The sequence below is a fragment of the Piliocolobus tephrosceles genome, chromosome 11 (genome assembly GCF_002776525.5).
Source record: "Piliocolobus tephrosceles isolate RC106 chromosome 11, ASM277652v3, whole genome shotgun sequence".
Classification (NCBI taxonomy): Eukaryota; Metazoa; Chordata; class Mammalia; order Primates; family Cercopithecidae; genus Piliocolobus; species Piliocolobus tephrosceles.
In genome coordinates, this window is record NC_045444.1 from 125245960 (window position 1) to 125261338 (window position 15379).

The following is a 15379-nucleotide window of genomic DNA, read 5'->3' on the forward strand; positions in this document are numbered from 1 at the left end:
TGACAAGGGCACCTCCTGTGCCCACCCGCTCTGCCCTCCCTGACAAGAGCACCTCCTGTGCGCCCGCACTGTGGCTCCTGAGGTCTACTGTGCTCCTCCTGACACCCCAAGAGGCTGGCCCCTCACAGATCGGGAGACATGAGGCTCAGAAGAGTTGCATCTGTGCCAGCGACAGCAAGTGCACCCCACAGCCAGGGCAGGGGCCTGCACAGGCCTCCTGTCTCTCTTCTTCCTTTCAGAAAACAATGGGGAGAAAACGCATCCTGCCGATGGCTGCACCTGAGGACGCCCCACGGCCCGCACTGTTCCCTGCCCATGCCAACAGGCTACCCTCTCTGCCCTCCCTGCGCACGTCCACGTGGAGAGCTTTTCCATCAGCATCTGCACACGAGTGCCTGCCTGTGCCCAGATGTGAGGGTGCAGCTCTCATCTGCTGTGCCTCAGATCTGGATTTAACACTTGGGAGGGGCTGCTGGGTTCGCCCCCTCAGCTCTGAGTCTGCACTTAGCTTTCATTTGCAAATGATAAATTCTGCCTTGCACAGGCGTGCTGGCTGCAGGGCAGTGCAAATTCAATTCTTTTCAAGTCTGGCCAAAAACTTGCCCCAAATTAAGAGATTGCAGCCTATTTACAATACAAAATAAAATAACTCTAGGAGGGCTTGGTGGTGGTATGAATAAATGCCATTTATTCTCTTTCTGACGGGATAATTTTCAAAGCAGTGATTTTTATAAAAACTCAGGAAGAAAACAATTTTGTTTCATTTCCATAACAGAATCCAGACCTCGAGCTTCACCCTGTGATCTGTGATTACACACACTGCACTGTTTCGGCTGCAGCGGCTCCTGCTGTCCACTAGCTCCCATCCTCCCTGCCTGTAACCGTCTGTGGTGATTCGTGGCGCTGCAGGACCATGATGGCCCAGATCTGCTCGGAGGCTCTGCCTCAGTTTCTCATGGCCGCCCTCGCTGTTGCCACCCCTGCCCAGGCTGCATCAAGGAGGTCAGAGGCCAGGGGAGAACCTTTTTGTTATTGAGAAATTTGATTGCAAGACCTGACCCTTCCTATGTGAATATGGATGGGCAGATGCCCAGACGGGAAAGTCCTTGTGAACCCATGCACCCAAGCCAGGTCCATATCATGAGCTCGTAGAAGCCAGCATAGCCCAGCGATTCATATGCCCAGGCCAGGTCCATATCATCAGCTCGCAGAAGCTGGCACAGCTCAGCAAGCAGCCCCACAGACTCCACTTGGCCCGTAAGTATCACGGTCACTGCACTGGGAGCCCTGCCTGTAGCTTCGGGTGGAAACTGGGTACAGAATAAAGCAGCATGCGTTCTACCCACACCATACTCGTGGCCTGATGTGAGCAGATTACTGCTGCAGACTTAGAAGGGGATGAGACACTGGCTGCACACAGGATCCTGTTTCTTAAAGCGAGAGCCGCTGCACCCCAGAGCCCCAGCCGCAAGCGCCAGACGACCTTCCCCAGAGAAAGGTGCCTGAGTCAGCGGTCAAAACGCTCTCGGCTCACATGGCCTTTGAAGCCGCACATGGGCAGCCCCTGCCCGCCAGACCCTGTGTGTGGAAAACACCTGGCAGCGATTATTCACTTTGAGGGAAGCAAGGCTGCGATTTCTGTGACCACTGGGACTCGAGAAGAAACAGGACATTATTTACACATTAAAGGAACACTTACCCCAACACCACCGCAGGGGAGCCGGACGAACACGGAGGCGAGCGAGCCTGTAGGGGGGAGGGAGACAGTCAGAGAGGCCAAGGGCACGAGGCCGAGGCCCTGGGACCACTCCGGGGTCTTCAGTGGTGCTTGGGCATTCGTGGGACACCGAGGGGCCACTGCTCCCCCACGTGACACCCTGCGGCCCTGCTGCGGGGTCAGCGTCTGGCCCTTAGAGGTGCCTTGGCTCCTGTGAGGGCTGAGCTGGGTCACAGATCCTGGTGGGGACACCCCAGATTGTTGTGGCATCAGCCCGTCAGGGGCCCAGGAGAGGCATTAAGCCACTGGGGAGCATGACGTATCCCTGGCGGGCGTCTGCCTGCAGCCCGTGCCCCTGCCCGGCTGTATCTAACAGCAACTCCTGCTCCAGGACCCCGAGCCTGGCTCCTCAGTGAGCTCCTAGGGCTTGTCTAGCAGCCCCTTCCCACGGCAAACAGGATAGGTCCCGGATTAAAATGGGTGCTGAGGACTCTTAGACCCTGAGATCCTCGGGAATGTATGCACCGACAGCCCCTCCCTGCGACAGAGGCGGAAAACGTACAGCTGACTGAGGGCTCCAAAGACATCGCAGCTGCACGCCAGGCCTCTTCCCACGGAAATCGGGGCCCTAGAAACCCCCACCCCACTGCTCTGGCGCCCACGCCTGCTCCAGCAGTGAAAGTGCTCCCAGGACACGGGTGCTGTCTTTTTCCTGTTTGACCCCAGTGCTGGCTGAAAGCATGTCACCAGCTTAAAACCCATCTGTGGAGGATGAGAGACCCCCACTAACCAGGGGCGGGGCCTGCCATTCCTAGTGGCTGCCTGGGCCCCAACCCCTTGCTCTCCGCAGCCCCAGGCCCCTTCCTGGGCTGGAGCTGGGGTGGCATTTCACATGCTCCAGGGAGACTGGCTGGATGTAACAGGCTCTCCTTTATCCAGCGTGGGACCCCGCTTTCTGGCCTCAGCTGGGCTGTGCCCCCCACTGTGGGGCTCCTCTCCCATTCTCAGCCTACTCCAGCACAGCAGCCCCCACTCTGCGTGCTCCGGTCCACGCTTCTAGGGTCAGCTGCCAAGGGCCATAGGAAGGAGTTGGCACTGGGTCCATCAGGGCCTGCCTGCCTCTTGCGTGGTGGGCTTCCCGGCCCAGTGAGCGGGGTGTGCATGAGAGGAACCCTTCCTCAGGGCACAGCATGCCTGGCTGGGAGGAGCAACTGCGATGGCCCCAAGCCACAGGGGAGTGGCTGGCACAGACGAGAAGCTAAACAGAGGCCTGCTTGCCTTAGCCCACGGACACCCGCACCCCCTACGGATGCCCGGACCCCCCACAGATGCCTGCACCCCCATCACATCACCACAGATGACTGCACCCTCCTCATGGATGTCCCCCCCCCCCCCCCCCACGGACACCCGCACCCCCCACCGACGCCCACACGTCCCACAGATGGCCACAGCCAGGCCCTAGTGTGAGGCCCGACCTGCAGAGCTGACCCAGGCTCTCCCCACTCTGTGGAGGTGGTGGATCCGCATCAAGGCCAGAGGCTTGTAGAATGGACACGTCCACATCCTGGGGCCGGGAGGCTGCCACGCCAACAGGGAGCAGGGCAGGAGGCAGGAGGCAGGAGGCAGGGGCAGCAGCTGCAGCTGCTTTCAGAAGGGGCTCAGGGGCTCCCGAGCCCCCCAGGCAAAGGAAGGAGAGGCCCGGCCAGCTGAGGGGCGCAGGCGCCATGCAGACGCTGTGACGTTTTCCACACAAAGCCCTTCGTGCTGGGAGGGGCCGGTCTGTGTCAGAGGAAGCCCGTGCTCGTCTCCACCTGGCCTGGCTCTGAGGGCAGGGTCTGTGCCCACCTCGTCCCTCCTCCCTGCCTGGGCTGTACAAGGCACTGAGCCAGCAGGGGCTTTGGTCAGCCCTGGCTCTCCCTGCAGCGCTCGGCAGGCACACCTCAGCCTCTGGGTCCTGGCCCTCATGCCCACTGCGGGCAGCAGCACCAGCATGCCTCTCCTTCCTGGGCGTTGTCCTGGGCCTACTTCCTCCGCGTCCCTGGCTCACGGACCCGCCGCTGCCTGGACTTGTGGCTCCTGACCCTGGTTCCCGTGTCCACATGTTAGTGTGGGACATGGGACATCAGCTAACACTTCTCACCTGAGCCTCACGATAGCCAGCCCTCATCCCCACAGGCATGTTGGCCCTGTTCTCCTCCGTGCCTTGGTGGCAGCAAGTAGTGGACGTGAGGCTGACCACGTGGGGAAGTGGCCTGCATGCCTGACCCCTTTGAGAAGCGATGGGGCTGGGCAGGAGCTGGCGGGATGTGGTGGGTGAGAGAGCTGGTGGACAGGTGGAATGAGACTGAAAAAGGAGGAGGGCATGGGTGCCAGGGTGCTAAGCCACCTGCTGTCCTGCTCACTGCCCGTCATCTGTAGTGGAGTCACCTAATGCCAACCTCACCACAGTGGGCGGGTGCTGCTTCGACAGGGCGGTCATGGCCTTGGTGAGTGGCTGAGTAGCTGGGGCTGGTAGTGGCTCCATGGGCCACCTCCTTCCAACACTGACTACTCCAACACATGGGAAAGACACTGCCAGAAACTAGGGAGCTCATTTTCCAAATAATGCACGTGCTCAGCTCTATGAAGTCACAGTAGACAGACGTGTCCAGGTATCTGCAAGAGACTGAATCTCTTTGAAATCATAGCCAACCATGCCTACATTAAAACCACAAGTCATCCAACTGTTTTGAGTTTGCTCATTATCCAGCAAAGACCAAAACAACAAAGAAAAAGCACATGATCATGCATCCAAATGCACGTGTATAGGAATGGAGTAACAGGCAGAGTTTTGGTGACAGTTGTGAGGAGCCCAGCAGCCTCTTGTGGTTTGAAGTCACAATCACCAAGCCCAGGCCACGAAATGTTCCAGCCTGGTGACAGGGCCCGAAGCTCTGCAAACGACCAGGCTTACTACTTGTCTGTTTACTGCAGGCTGGCAGACAGGTGTTCTGTGCCTGGGGTAGGGAAGGGAAGGCTCCAGCCGTCCTCTCGCTGCTGCTCCCTCTCCCTGGCTGGGAGGAGGCCCTCGCTGTGCCAAGTCATTTTCCTGCCGCACCCTGCCCTGAGCATCACCGGTGCCCACTCGCCAGGGGCCCAGCTCTGCCTGGATGCAGCGCCCTGCCAGCTGACATGAGCCGATGAGCCACATGCCTTTCAGTGACATGTAAGGCAGCGGCCAGCCTGCCTCAGGTTCATGATCCATTTCAGCCAAGCCTGAGGTGTGGCATTTCACCACATCAGAAAGGACATATGAAGGCCCTTGCACACGGCTTAGCGGCTTGTGGATTCCATTAAAAGAGGAAACAAAAAAAAATCACACAGTAGTGTTTAAACACCTCATTAGGGCTATGTTAGCAAAACTCAAGATAATCATCGGCTATTACCATGTCTGAAATACTTAGACTGATGATAATGAAGTTTCTGGGTTAGGACATTGGTCGGAAATTCAAAAATCGATGTCGAGTTGTACGAAGGTAATGGGTGAGGTATCCTCATAGGCATGTGAACAGATTTTAAAGCACAAAGCTTTGCAGGAGAGAACAGGAAATAGAATGATCAACCTTCCTGTAAACAAAAGAAGCTGGCTAGAAGGGTTACCTTCAGAGGACAGGAACGGGGCAAAGGGATGCTGCAGATACTTCAATAAAGAAACCAGCAACAAGAAAGGGGTCTTCAAGGGCCTAATGCGGGCTGTGAACTGAGGACCAGGGGCCCACTGGGTAACCAGCAATCGCAGGAAAGACAGCTCCAAGCTCGCTCCGTCCATGACTTTGTCACCAAGGATGCCACACATCTAGCCTTCTGCTTTCCTTTTTGATCTCTCTTAAACTTTGTTTGAAACTAGCTTAGAAACCTAAGCAAGGTGGTGGAGCTAAGCCTGCCTTCATCCTCCTGCTGGTGGAGCTGGTACTGCCTCCATCCTCTGCCCACTGAATTCCACAGGTTTGGAAGACTGAAGGTGGCAGGGGATGGACCTGTCGACAGCTGGTCCTTTGAAAATGGATGAAGGTGTCAGGGGCAGCCACCATTCTGAAAGGCGTGGAGGTGGGTGCACGGAGCTGCGTGTGTGCAGGACACGGCCTCATGAGCTGATGCTTTGAGGCTGCCCAGCAACTCCCACACCTACTGAAAGCCCCTGCTGTGGCAGCCCCGGCAACATCGAGGCAAAGATCTTGTTCTCTCATGGGGCCCACAGGCAGCCTCTCCCATGCTGGAGAACCCGGCCAGGAGCTGAGGTGCCACGTGGGGAGGCAGTGACGTTGCCTGTTAAGGACTGGAGAATCCCGAGGGACAGCACACTACAGCCTCAGTGCCTCGATTCCCAGCCTTTGCCCACCCAGCTCCCAGACACAAGGCTGCCTGCCCTGTCCACTGTCCACACCGCCCTCGCCCTTTAGGGCTCCCTTCCCCGGCACCAGCGGTGCTCCCTGCCTCTGCTAGGTACTCCACCATCCTTGCACCATCCTCTCCCCAAGGAGCACGTGCCCCCTTCCTCGGGAGTAGCTGCATCAGCTTCACTCTCTGCAGGGCGATCTCAGACTTCCTGGCCACCACCCTCTCACAGACCATCCAGTACAGGCCGGCCTCCATCATGGGCCTCCCCGTGTTCTTTTGCCCTAGGACAGCACGTCCTCTGGCAGCTTCCTGAGAAAGAAGAGCTGGAAGGTGAAAGCTCTGGCCGTTGCATGCCCGGAATGCCTCTGTGCCACCTTCCTACCCATCCGGCAGTTTGGCGGGACACAGACTTCAGGAGGGCAATGATGCGCCCTTAGAACTGGCATGGCCACAGGCCCTGTGGAGTCCGCAGGTGCCCTGGCTGTCTCTAGCGCCCTGGCTCTCACCTCTATCCCTGCATTTTGAGGCTCTGCTGGTTCTCCCTCAGAGGGTCTTTCTTACCCCGGTGGGTCCTTGCAGCCCAGCCTTGGGCCTTCTGAATTCCACAGACACCTTCTCCTGGCCTCTGCCTTCCCTGGGAACTCCTGCGGTTTGGACCCTGCACAGCGGAGTGAGCTTTGGCCTTCTTCTCCATCATCTCGCTCCCCAGTTTCCCAGCGCTGTCACGGCTTTCTCTGCTTTCTGGGAGATGACATCACCGTATCTTCTGGTCTGAGGATTTTCTTTTTCTGCAGTCAGGTGTTTAATTTTTGTCTTCTCTGAACGTCCTGTGCTTTCCCCTTTTCCACTGAACTTGTCCACGTCATGTGGACACAGCATCTTCTCTCTGAGGCGCTAATGGCAGCTGGGTTAGCGCCCTGCACCGTCTGCCCCCAGCCACCTTCCCCTGCACGGCCCCGGCTCCAGGTCCCTACCGAGCCGTTCTTCGGGCCCTGGGTCCTCCTTGGTTGTCCTCTCCTAAGGGGGAAGTGCCAACAGCTGGGTGGAAGCTCTGGGCACACAGGGGGTGATTGGCCATGAGCACCAATATAAGGGATCTCAGGGGTTATTTGTTGGGAAACCCTGATGTCAGCTTTTTTGGGGCGGGTCAAATCCACAGAGGGGTCTCCTGTCTTCTGCTTGAAGGGTAAAGGTCAGCTTGCTGGCAGCCCAGTGGGGAGGGGTGGGGGCTTGGCACCCATGCCCTCATCTAGAGCAGCTGTCCCCAGTCCAGGAAGTCCCTGCTGTGCCCCTTCCAGAGCAGCAGCAGGCGAAGCAGCTATGCAGGGAGGCGGGGCCCAGAGGCCTTTCCACCAGCTCCGGCCCAGGCCCTCGACTGAACGCCTCCCCGAGTCCACGGTCTCTGCAGTTGCTGGCCCTGAGCTGTCGGGGTCTACGGGGTGGGTTGGTGGCCCTTGTCCCCGGCACTAGCTCAGGACCCACCTCATGAATCTGCTCAGCCACACCCCGGCCCACCTGCTTCCTACTGCTGTTCACTCCCTTCCCACTTCCCCTAAACTTAAGGCTTCTGTCCTTTTAGAAGCCTCCATACCACAGGGCAGGGGGCACTCCGGAAGCAGCATGACTGCCACTCCAGGCCAGAGCCCATGCGTGTCCCCACGGCCCCATTGGCTCCATGGTCTGGGACCCCATCGGTACCTGCAGGGCATCCAGTACGGAAGGAAAGTGCCCTCGGCGAGCCGGTGAAGGTGTGAGTGAGCGAATGAGAGAACATATGAAGGACTAGGCGTGCAGGTCTCTGTGAGGCTGAGTCTGTTGGGCACAGGCCTGGCATGGAGGATACCTCCCGCGATGTGTGCCCCACCAAACGCAGTCAACAAGCCAGGCACAGCACACCCTCTCCTTGCCCCTGCAACCCCTGCGTTCATGGTTCCTAGTTCTCCCTCCCTGCCTTCCTAAGGTCCTGCTCAGGGAAGAGTATACGGGCAAAGGCACAAAAGATGGGGAAGAAAACCAGTGGGCAGTGACTGTCCTGGTTCAGGGTGGCTGGGAGGCAGGGAAGGACGTTATCGAGGAACAAAAACAGCCCAGAGAGCCCCCGGCCCCGGGTCTGGGTTCTGTGTCCTGGGAACTCTGGGAGCCCCATGGAGCTGGCTGGGAGTTCACCTGCCTCTGCTGAAGATCCCTGTAGAAAGCCTCTCACCAGTTTCCCGGGCAGGGGATGCCCATTAGAAAGTTATCTCCATGAGGCCAAAATTCCCCTCCACCACACTTGCAGGTGCTTTCAGCCAGAGCCAAGACACCAGCAGCCTTTCACCCTAAGTGGTGAACACTCCCTGCGTCTCCTCTTGGTCTTGCCCTGATGGGCCTTAAAGTGGAGTGCAGGGCAGAGCAGGCAGCGCGCTGAGAGTGTTCCTAATAAGCCACTCGAACCTAAACCCTGTGATTCAAGATGCTTCTAAACCAGCAGTTCTCAGCCCAGTTTTTACACAAACACACCTGCTACCTGGCACATTCATCAACAACTAGTGGCTTGTGAAGAGAGGGTGAAAGGTTCCCTTCCAGGCCCTTTACCTTATAACCTGGCAGGCGACACCCACAGGCGCCCCAGACACAAGGGGCTGAGAGCTGGAAACATAACCCTGGGGGACTTCAAACCCAATATGGGAGGAAAGGAAGGTCCTGAAATACCTAGAAGTTTCTTACTGTCCAGTTTCTGCCGGTTGAGGGGGTTTGTGCCGTACAGAAGGGTGTGGGCTTCCGAGTGCACCGTCTGCAGCTCCTCCAGGGTGGCCTTGCGTCCGCGGATGCACTGTGGGGACAGGCGAGAGGACACTCATACGTTCTGCAGAAGCTGCTGCTTCAGCTCCACAGACAGAGACTCCAACTGAAACCACTGCCCACAAGGAAACTTAATTTGATACACAAACAAGCACGTTATTTGGTTATTGCAAAATAAGAAGCAACATCACCCAACATGATATTTTAAAATATTTAAGAAATATTTTAGAGGGCTTACACTTAATTATAGCTTTGAAAAAACATTTTAAAAGATAATTCCAGCCTTCAACGCATTACCCTTCACTGTCGCACAAATGACTTGGCATCAAATTATTACTTTGCTTTCCAACTGCCAGGGTCTGGTCTTAAAATAGAGGTGAGCTGCTGCGCTTCCCCCACGTTCAAGGGAAACCCCAGCCGTGCTCCCGAGTCTCTGAGCCCCAGGATGAAGCAGCCTTCCTTGGACCGCCCTGGCATCTGCCCTGGATGGCTAGCTGGCGTCTGGCTGCGTCTGGCTGCGTCTGTCTGTGGTTTGGAAATTCCTCAGATCGAGATCCCTGGGCTAATTCAGATTTTCTCCAGAAATTCACAGGAAAATGAGAGTTCTTCAGTTGAGCTACATTCATTCAGCCTTTTAAAGGGGACGATGGCTTCGGACATGAGATTTGAGTTAACATTTCACGTGGAAATGGCTCTCAGAGGGTTAGGCCACCACAGGATGGGTCAGATGCCACACAGGTGGCCCCGGTTGTGGCCGTCACCTGCTTCCCCGAGGCTGGAGCAGGATCTGCTCTCTCCCTCCTGACCGCAGCCCTGCCCCGGCATCCACTGAGCCCCTGCAGGCCTCGGTGTCCACCCTGTGTGTGAGACCTGTGGCGGGCAAAGCTCGGGGGCTCTCTACGCCAGCCCAGCACCTGGGGCTCCTCTCAGACCACCAGGAGCCACAGCACACAGCCTTCCTGTAGGACGCATTGCACCTGTGGGTCCTGTCCATGCAGGGCGGAGAAGGAAGGGGTGGAGCCAGGAGAGCTCAGCCCCTGCCCACAGGGGAGGGACCTCCAGAGGCAGGGGACCCCTGGGCAGGGGAGGCTGCTCTGGGGGTTCGCTCTTCAGGAACAACAATTCCACAAAACCGGGCTTTCTCTATGAAGGTCCCTGGTTTAACAAAGAAAACATGTGACATGGTTTCCAATGGTAAAAAACGACTCTATGGTCCCACCACAACCTTGTGCTGCTTCTACTCTGGGGACATAAGCTGAATGTCCCTGGAAAGCCAGGCAAGAGGGACGCACTCTCTGGCTAGGGGTCAGGGTGCAACTGGGGCCCCGGGCAGCTGCGGGGACTTCTAATTTATTTTATTTTATTTTTTTTGAGACGGAGTTCGCTCTTGTCGCCCAGGCTGGAGTGCAGTGGCACAATCTTGACTCACTACAACCTCCATCTCCCGGGTTCAAGCGATTCTCCTGCCTCAGCCTCCTGAGTATATGGGATTACAGGTGCCCGCCACCACGCCTGGCTAATTTTTGTATTTTTAGCAGACATGGAGTTTCACCATGTTGACCAGGCTGGTCTTGAACTCCTGACCTCAGGTGATCTGCCCGCCATGGCCTCCCAAAGTGCTGGTATTACAGGAGTGAGCCACCACGCCCCGCCTGGGGCTTCTCATTTCTAATGATTTCTGGAAGCCTCCATGTGTGTACAGGCATAGGCAGCTGTGGCCAGGGCCAAGTTCCCTCTGGACAGACAGGCCTGGGCAGCCCACGCTTGGGAAGGCTCCTGTAGGGGACCAGGGTTGCGCCCTGTGGTGCTAAGAGGCAGGTCATGCAGTGTGGACTTCAGGTGAAGGAACAGGAGGGCCCCGGCAGCCACGCGTGTCCTCACTCAAAAGCCACCCACTGGATAAGAGCCTGAATTGCAGCAAGAGAGACTTGACGTCAGACCACAAATTAAAGTTGATGTTAGAATAAGGCAAAGAAGAAAAGTAGAAGAGCCCGCTCCTTACAAACACATGAAATGGAGACAGAAAGGACACAGGATCAAAGCCCCAAAAGCTCTGCGACACCATGGTGGCTCAGGCTGCAGGCCCACGACATTGAGATGGCTCAGCCTGCGTGGGAGCACTTGAGAGGCTTTTCCAGAGCCAGTCTCGGAGCGGTGGTGATGGTGGCCCCTTCCCACTTTCTTGGGAGGCCGATCTCATCATTTCCGTCTCCCTTTAATTCCTAGGACGAGACAGGAGGAGTCTTTGCTCCTTACAGAAAACAGGCTTGGGGCAGGGTGCAAACCCCAGTGGTGACCCTGGTCTCTGCGGCATCTGACTTCCAGCCCACCCGCTTCTCCTCTCCTTCCCGGACGCCGCGCCTGCAGGCAGGACAAACCAAGCTGCGCCCGCGAACTGGCCAGGAGCTGCTCTGGCTCCAGGAAGCCTCTGCAGGAGGTCGGGGCCCGCACACACACGCGGCTGTGCTCAGAGGACCCCCGACTGCTCCAAATGTGTGAGGCAGCTGCCCGAGGCCTGCCCGGCTGCTCTGGAGTGAGGCAGGGAGCGAGACAGCTGGACCGGGCGCCATGTCTTGCTGGGCCGGCCTGCCAGCATCGACATGGTCCCAAGCTCACAGAGGTCTCCTAGCCCACTCCCATCCCTCCTCACCACACGAAGCAGAGTGAGGGGAGGGCCTCACTCCCCAGGCCTCCAGGCAGTCATCTACCCACAGGAGGGATGCCGACCGCGAGGCCCTGCCTGGCAAGGCCCTGCCCTCCGGCCTGGGCTTCAGTCTTGCTGTGGCCTCCATGTGGTCCATGGACTGGGGAAGTCACAGCCCATCCACCCCTTCTTCTCCTATCAGGTACCCACTTAGCGAACCATGCCCCATACCCATGGCCCCTCTGCTCAGCCACCTCAGGAGGCCAGTGACCCCTGGCAGGCCGGCACTGAAAGCTTGGTGGGTGACGTCACGTCCCCCTAGGCTGAGTTAGCACATCGCTTGCTCTGAACCTGGGGGGCACCCGCACTGGAGAGCTGCCCCACGTGTGGGAACAAGGCACCACTGTCCAGGGAGCATGCCCTCCACGGCCTCTGTGGCTGTCCCCCAGCCACCCGTCTTCCCCCAGCTCTCCTCTCCCTGAGATCCTGCCAGGCTCAGGTCTTGTCCCACAGCCCCAACACCTGGGGACCCTCTGCCAGCCCTTGGCCCAGTTGTGGCTGGCACCTTCACCCACGGTGCTGAGGGCAGGCAGAGGAGCCAAGGGCGGGCAGAGGAGCCGATGGCGGGCAGAGGGGTGGGCTGTTTCTTCCAGAGTCTTTGCTTTCTCACTCCTCCCTTGCTTGCATTTGCTTTGCTTTTCTGGCTGAGAGACCCTCTCCCAATCCCCTGGCCTCAGGGGACCCCCCCCGAGGGTGGGGGCACACGTAGGGGAGGGACAGGGAAGCAGATCATGGAGCTCTGGAAGCCTCAGGAGGCCTTGGGCAGTCCCCGAAGGGGCAGCAGGACAACTGTCTGGTCCTGTGGAGGGAACGGACGTGGGGAAGGAGGAGTTTCCCGAAGCCAGTGTCCGCTGGGCAATGCTGCCCTCCAGTGGCACAGCCATCCCGACTGGATCCCTGAAGCAGGTGCCAAGAGCCTCTACAGTGGCTCCTCCCCGCCTCCCTCCTCCCAGAAGGCACTGCAGGAGAGGGTCCTGGGCCTGACTTTTGGAGAACTCCCCCGAGAATTATGTATCACCAATAAAACTGGTAAATGAAACGGGGGTAAGATGAAGCACAGATTGGCTTAAGTTCCCAGATATCCCAGCTTCTAAGGGAGGGGCAGGTGAACCTGCAGAGCGGAATCCTGCGGAAACTAGCCAGGAGACGGGAGGCTCTCTGTGCCCACGTAGAAAGGCCACGCCACGCCAGCTCCATGTGCTCACTCATCTCTGCCACGGCCACTTGGGCCCTGGGTTGTTGGGTGCCCAGGGCTGTTGGAGGGGTGGGTGTGGAGGTTCCTGTCCACCCTGTGAGTACTGTAGGGTGGTGGGAATCCTGGAGTGGGGAGGGGACACAGCAGGTCCCTCCTGGTGGGTTCTGGCATGGGTGGCGCCTTGTGTGATCCTGCACAGTGTTGCCAGCCCCTCTCTACAGACAAAGAAATGGAAATTTGTCCAAGGTCGCCAGTTCCCAGACGGCAGTCCCTTCTCTTCCTGCCTGCACTATCAGCAAGGCCTGACCACACCCTCCTCCCCGTCGAAGAGCTGGAGATCCCCTGTGACGGATGCCTCCAGGGTAAAGCGCACCAGCTGGGACAGCCTCACTGTCCTGTCCTCCAGCATTAATTGGCTGATCCTTCCCGCCTCCTTGGGCCTGGGAGTCCACTGCAGCCAGGTTTGGGGCAGGGCTCTGGTTGCTATCAGGAGGCGGGGCTGGGCCCTGCTTGTATGAGAACAAGTGAGGCCGCTGCCATTGCCTGGTGGCCAGGGAAACTGACGTCCAGCCAGAGCTGCAGCGTCCCTGAAGCCTCCTCATGTGACTCAGCTGTGTAAGGGAGCTGAATTCAAACCAGGCCAGGGCCCAGCCTGCAGCTCCATTCCCTTCACGACCCACTGCCTCGCCAGCACCTTAACTCTGAGGAGGGCCCCAAGGGCCTGAGGTCTCCCTATGTTCTCAAAGAAGCTTTCAAAATCTTAAAAAAAGAGAAAATTATTTTAACAAAAAGCCAACAGGCCTGATCTGAGATATAACTGGATCTCCCCGTGGCTCCTTCCTGGCCGCCCAGGGGGAGCGTGGTGGGAACTGGCTTCCTCGGGGAAGTGACCCGGAGGCAGGGAGCAGCAGCCCTGGACCTCGGGAGGAGCCTGCTGGGTGAGAGGTGGGAGTGAAACGTCAGAGAAGGGCACACACAGAGGCAGCAGTTTCCTGCCCGGGACTCCACGGAGACAGCTCCAGGCTTCTCAGCAGACGGCTGCCCGCGCAAGACGCAGACAGTGAAGATGCTCGTGGCCCTTCCCCTGGGTCTGTAAGCCCAAAGAACCACCTGCAAAGCCAATGCCCTGAATCGAGCAGGCCCATGAGGGTCCCCTCCAGTGGTGTCCAAAGCCACAGCTGCCCAGCTGCCCCGGCCGGCGTTACCTCGCATTTGCCCCGGAGGCCTGTCTCCTGCAGGCGGGACCAGATGCTCTGGATCCTCCCGGCGTGCTCGGGGTGGCTGCTGCTGCTCCCGCAGGTGCACTGGTGCTTCAGCATCAGCGTGTCATACACGAGGCCTGGGGCGGGGCAGAAGGGCCAAGATCAGCGCACATCCAGGGGCAAGCCAGCCACCCACTAGCAGGCTGCCCTGGGCAGTGGCAGGACCACACTTCCCTAGAAGGAGACGGAGGCTGGGATGGTCCTTTAGAAAAATACCATGTTCACCAAGACCCCTCGACTGGCCAGGCCCAGAAGATGTGGACGAATGCAGAGGCCAGGCAGGCGGGAAGGCCTGCCTGTCACTCATGCTCACAGTAGCGTCCCAGGACCCGGGCAGGGACGCACGCAGCTGTCCTGCTGCAGCAGGTTGAGGAGAGAACAGTGACGAGAAGGCCCGCGCGGGGCGGCTGGACCTTGCAGGGGTGAGCTCTATGTGGGACTCATGCTGGGGAGGATGGTGCTGACTTCTAGAAGGAGGCGACTCTAGGCCCTACCCTCAAAGTCTACCTGGTCCTGGACCAACCTCTAACTCCAGTTCTGCTGGGCAGAGAACTGTCCAAGGTACTTGAGATTTCAAAGAAACACCAGATTCAGGCCCTGCTTTTAGAAACTTCCAGAGCGACTAGAACACGTGCGCTAGAAAACACATGCAAAACCTGTGTACACAGGTCTACTTAACCTCTGATTGTGAACAGAGGCCAGCCATGTGCTCACCACAGCACTGAGCTCAGCACAGACGGGCCTGCAGGGTGCAGCAGCCACAGAAGAGGCTCCTGGTGGGAGCCCCAGAACCAAGTGGGCCGGCAGCCTGGGGCTCTGCAGTAGGAAAGGCGACGTGCCTGAACCCGTGTTGGATGCCACCCTGTCTCAGTACACGTGGGACTGCTGTGAAGGCGAGAGTACCTGGCCTGTCTGCAGAGGCTAGAAATGTGCGGGAAGGCCAGGTACTCTGGCCAGGGCACAGCTCTGCCACGGCCCCTTTTCACAAAGCCTAGTGACATCTGGCAGGAGGGCTGCCCTGCGGCCCTGCTGGGACATGTCTGTGCCTCACACACCTGGTCTTCCAGGACTTAACAAAGGGAAAGCCAGGCTGGGTGAATGGATGCCTTCAGCAGGCAGGTCACTACCCAGGGGCACCTATGCTAATGTGGGTTCACCCAGGTGGATAAGGGCGGAGCACATGGTGAAGAGCCTGGGAAAACTGCCCAGACGGACCCGCTCTGGCGCTTCAGTGTGCTGGCCCAGGATGCGATCCTCCCCACATATGTTCCCATTATTGGGAACAGAGGCAGCATCCCCAGCCAAGGGGAGCTGAGATTCAAGGTGGTCCAGTGTTTGCAGAG

The 15379-nt window shown here is 58.3% G+C and overlaps 1 protein-coding gene across 10 annotated transcripts in view; it reads right to left on the reverse strand.

Moving 5' to 3' along the window:
* HDAC4 (histone deacetylase 4) overlaps window positions 1-15379 on the reverse strand; it is a 343637-nt gene that overhangs the window by 43591 nt on the left and 284667 nt on the right. For 8 of the 10 annotated variants that reach the window (XM_023228691.3, XM_023228693.2, XM_023228694.2 and 5 more), the window contains 3 exons: window positions 13980-14113; window positions 8786-8906; window positions 1700-1746 (listed from right to left, as the gene is read on the reverse strand). In XM_023228691.3, the coding sequence (XP_023084459.1) occupies window positions 1700-1746; window positions 8786-8906; window positions 13980-14113 (302 nt within the window). The remainder of the gene's footprint in view (window positions 1-1699; window positions 1747-8785; window positions 8907-13979; window positions 14114-15379) is intronic. The other 2 variants (XM_023228690.2, XM_023228689.2) reach the window with 1 other exon arrangement.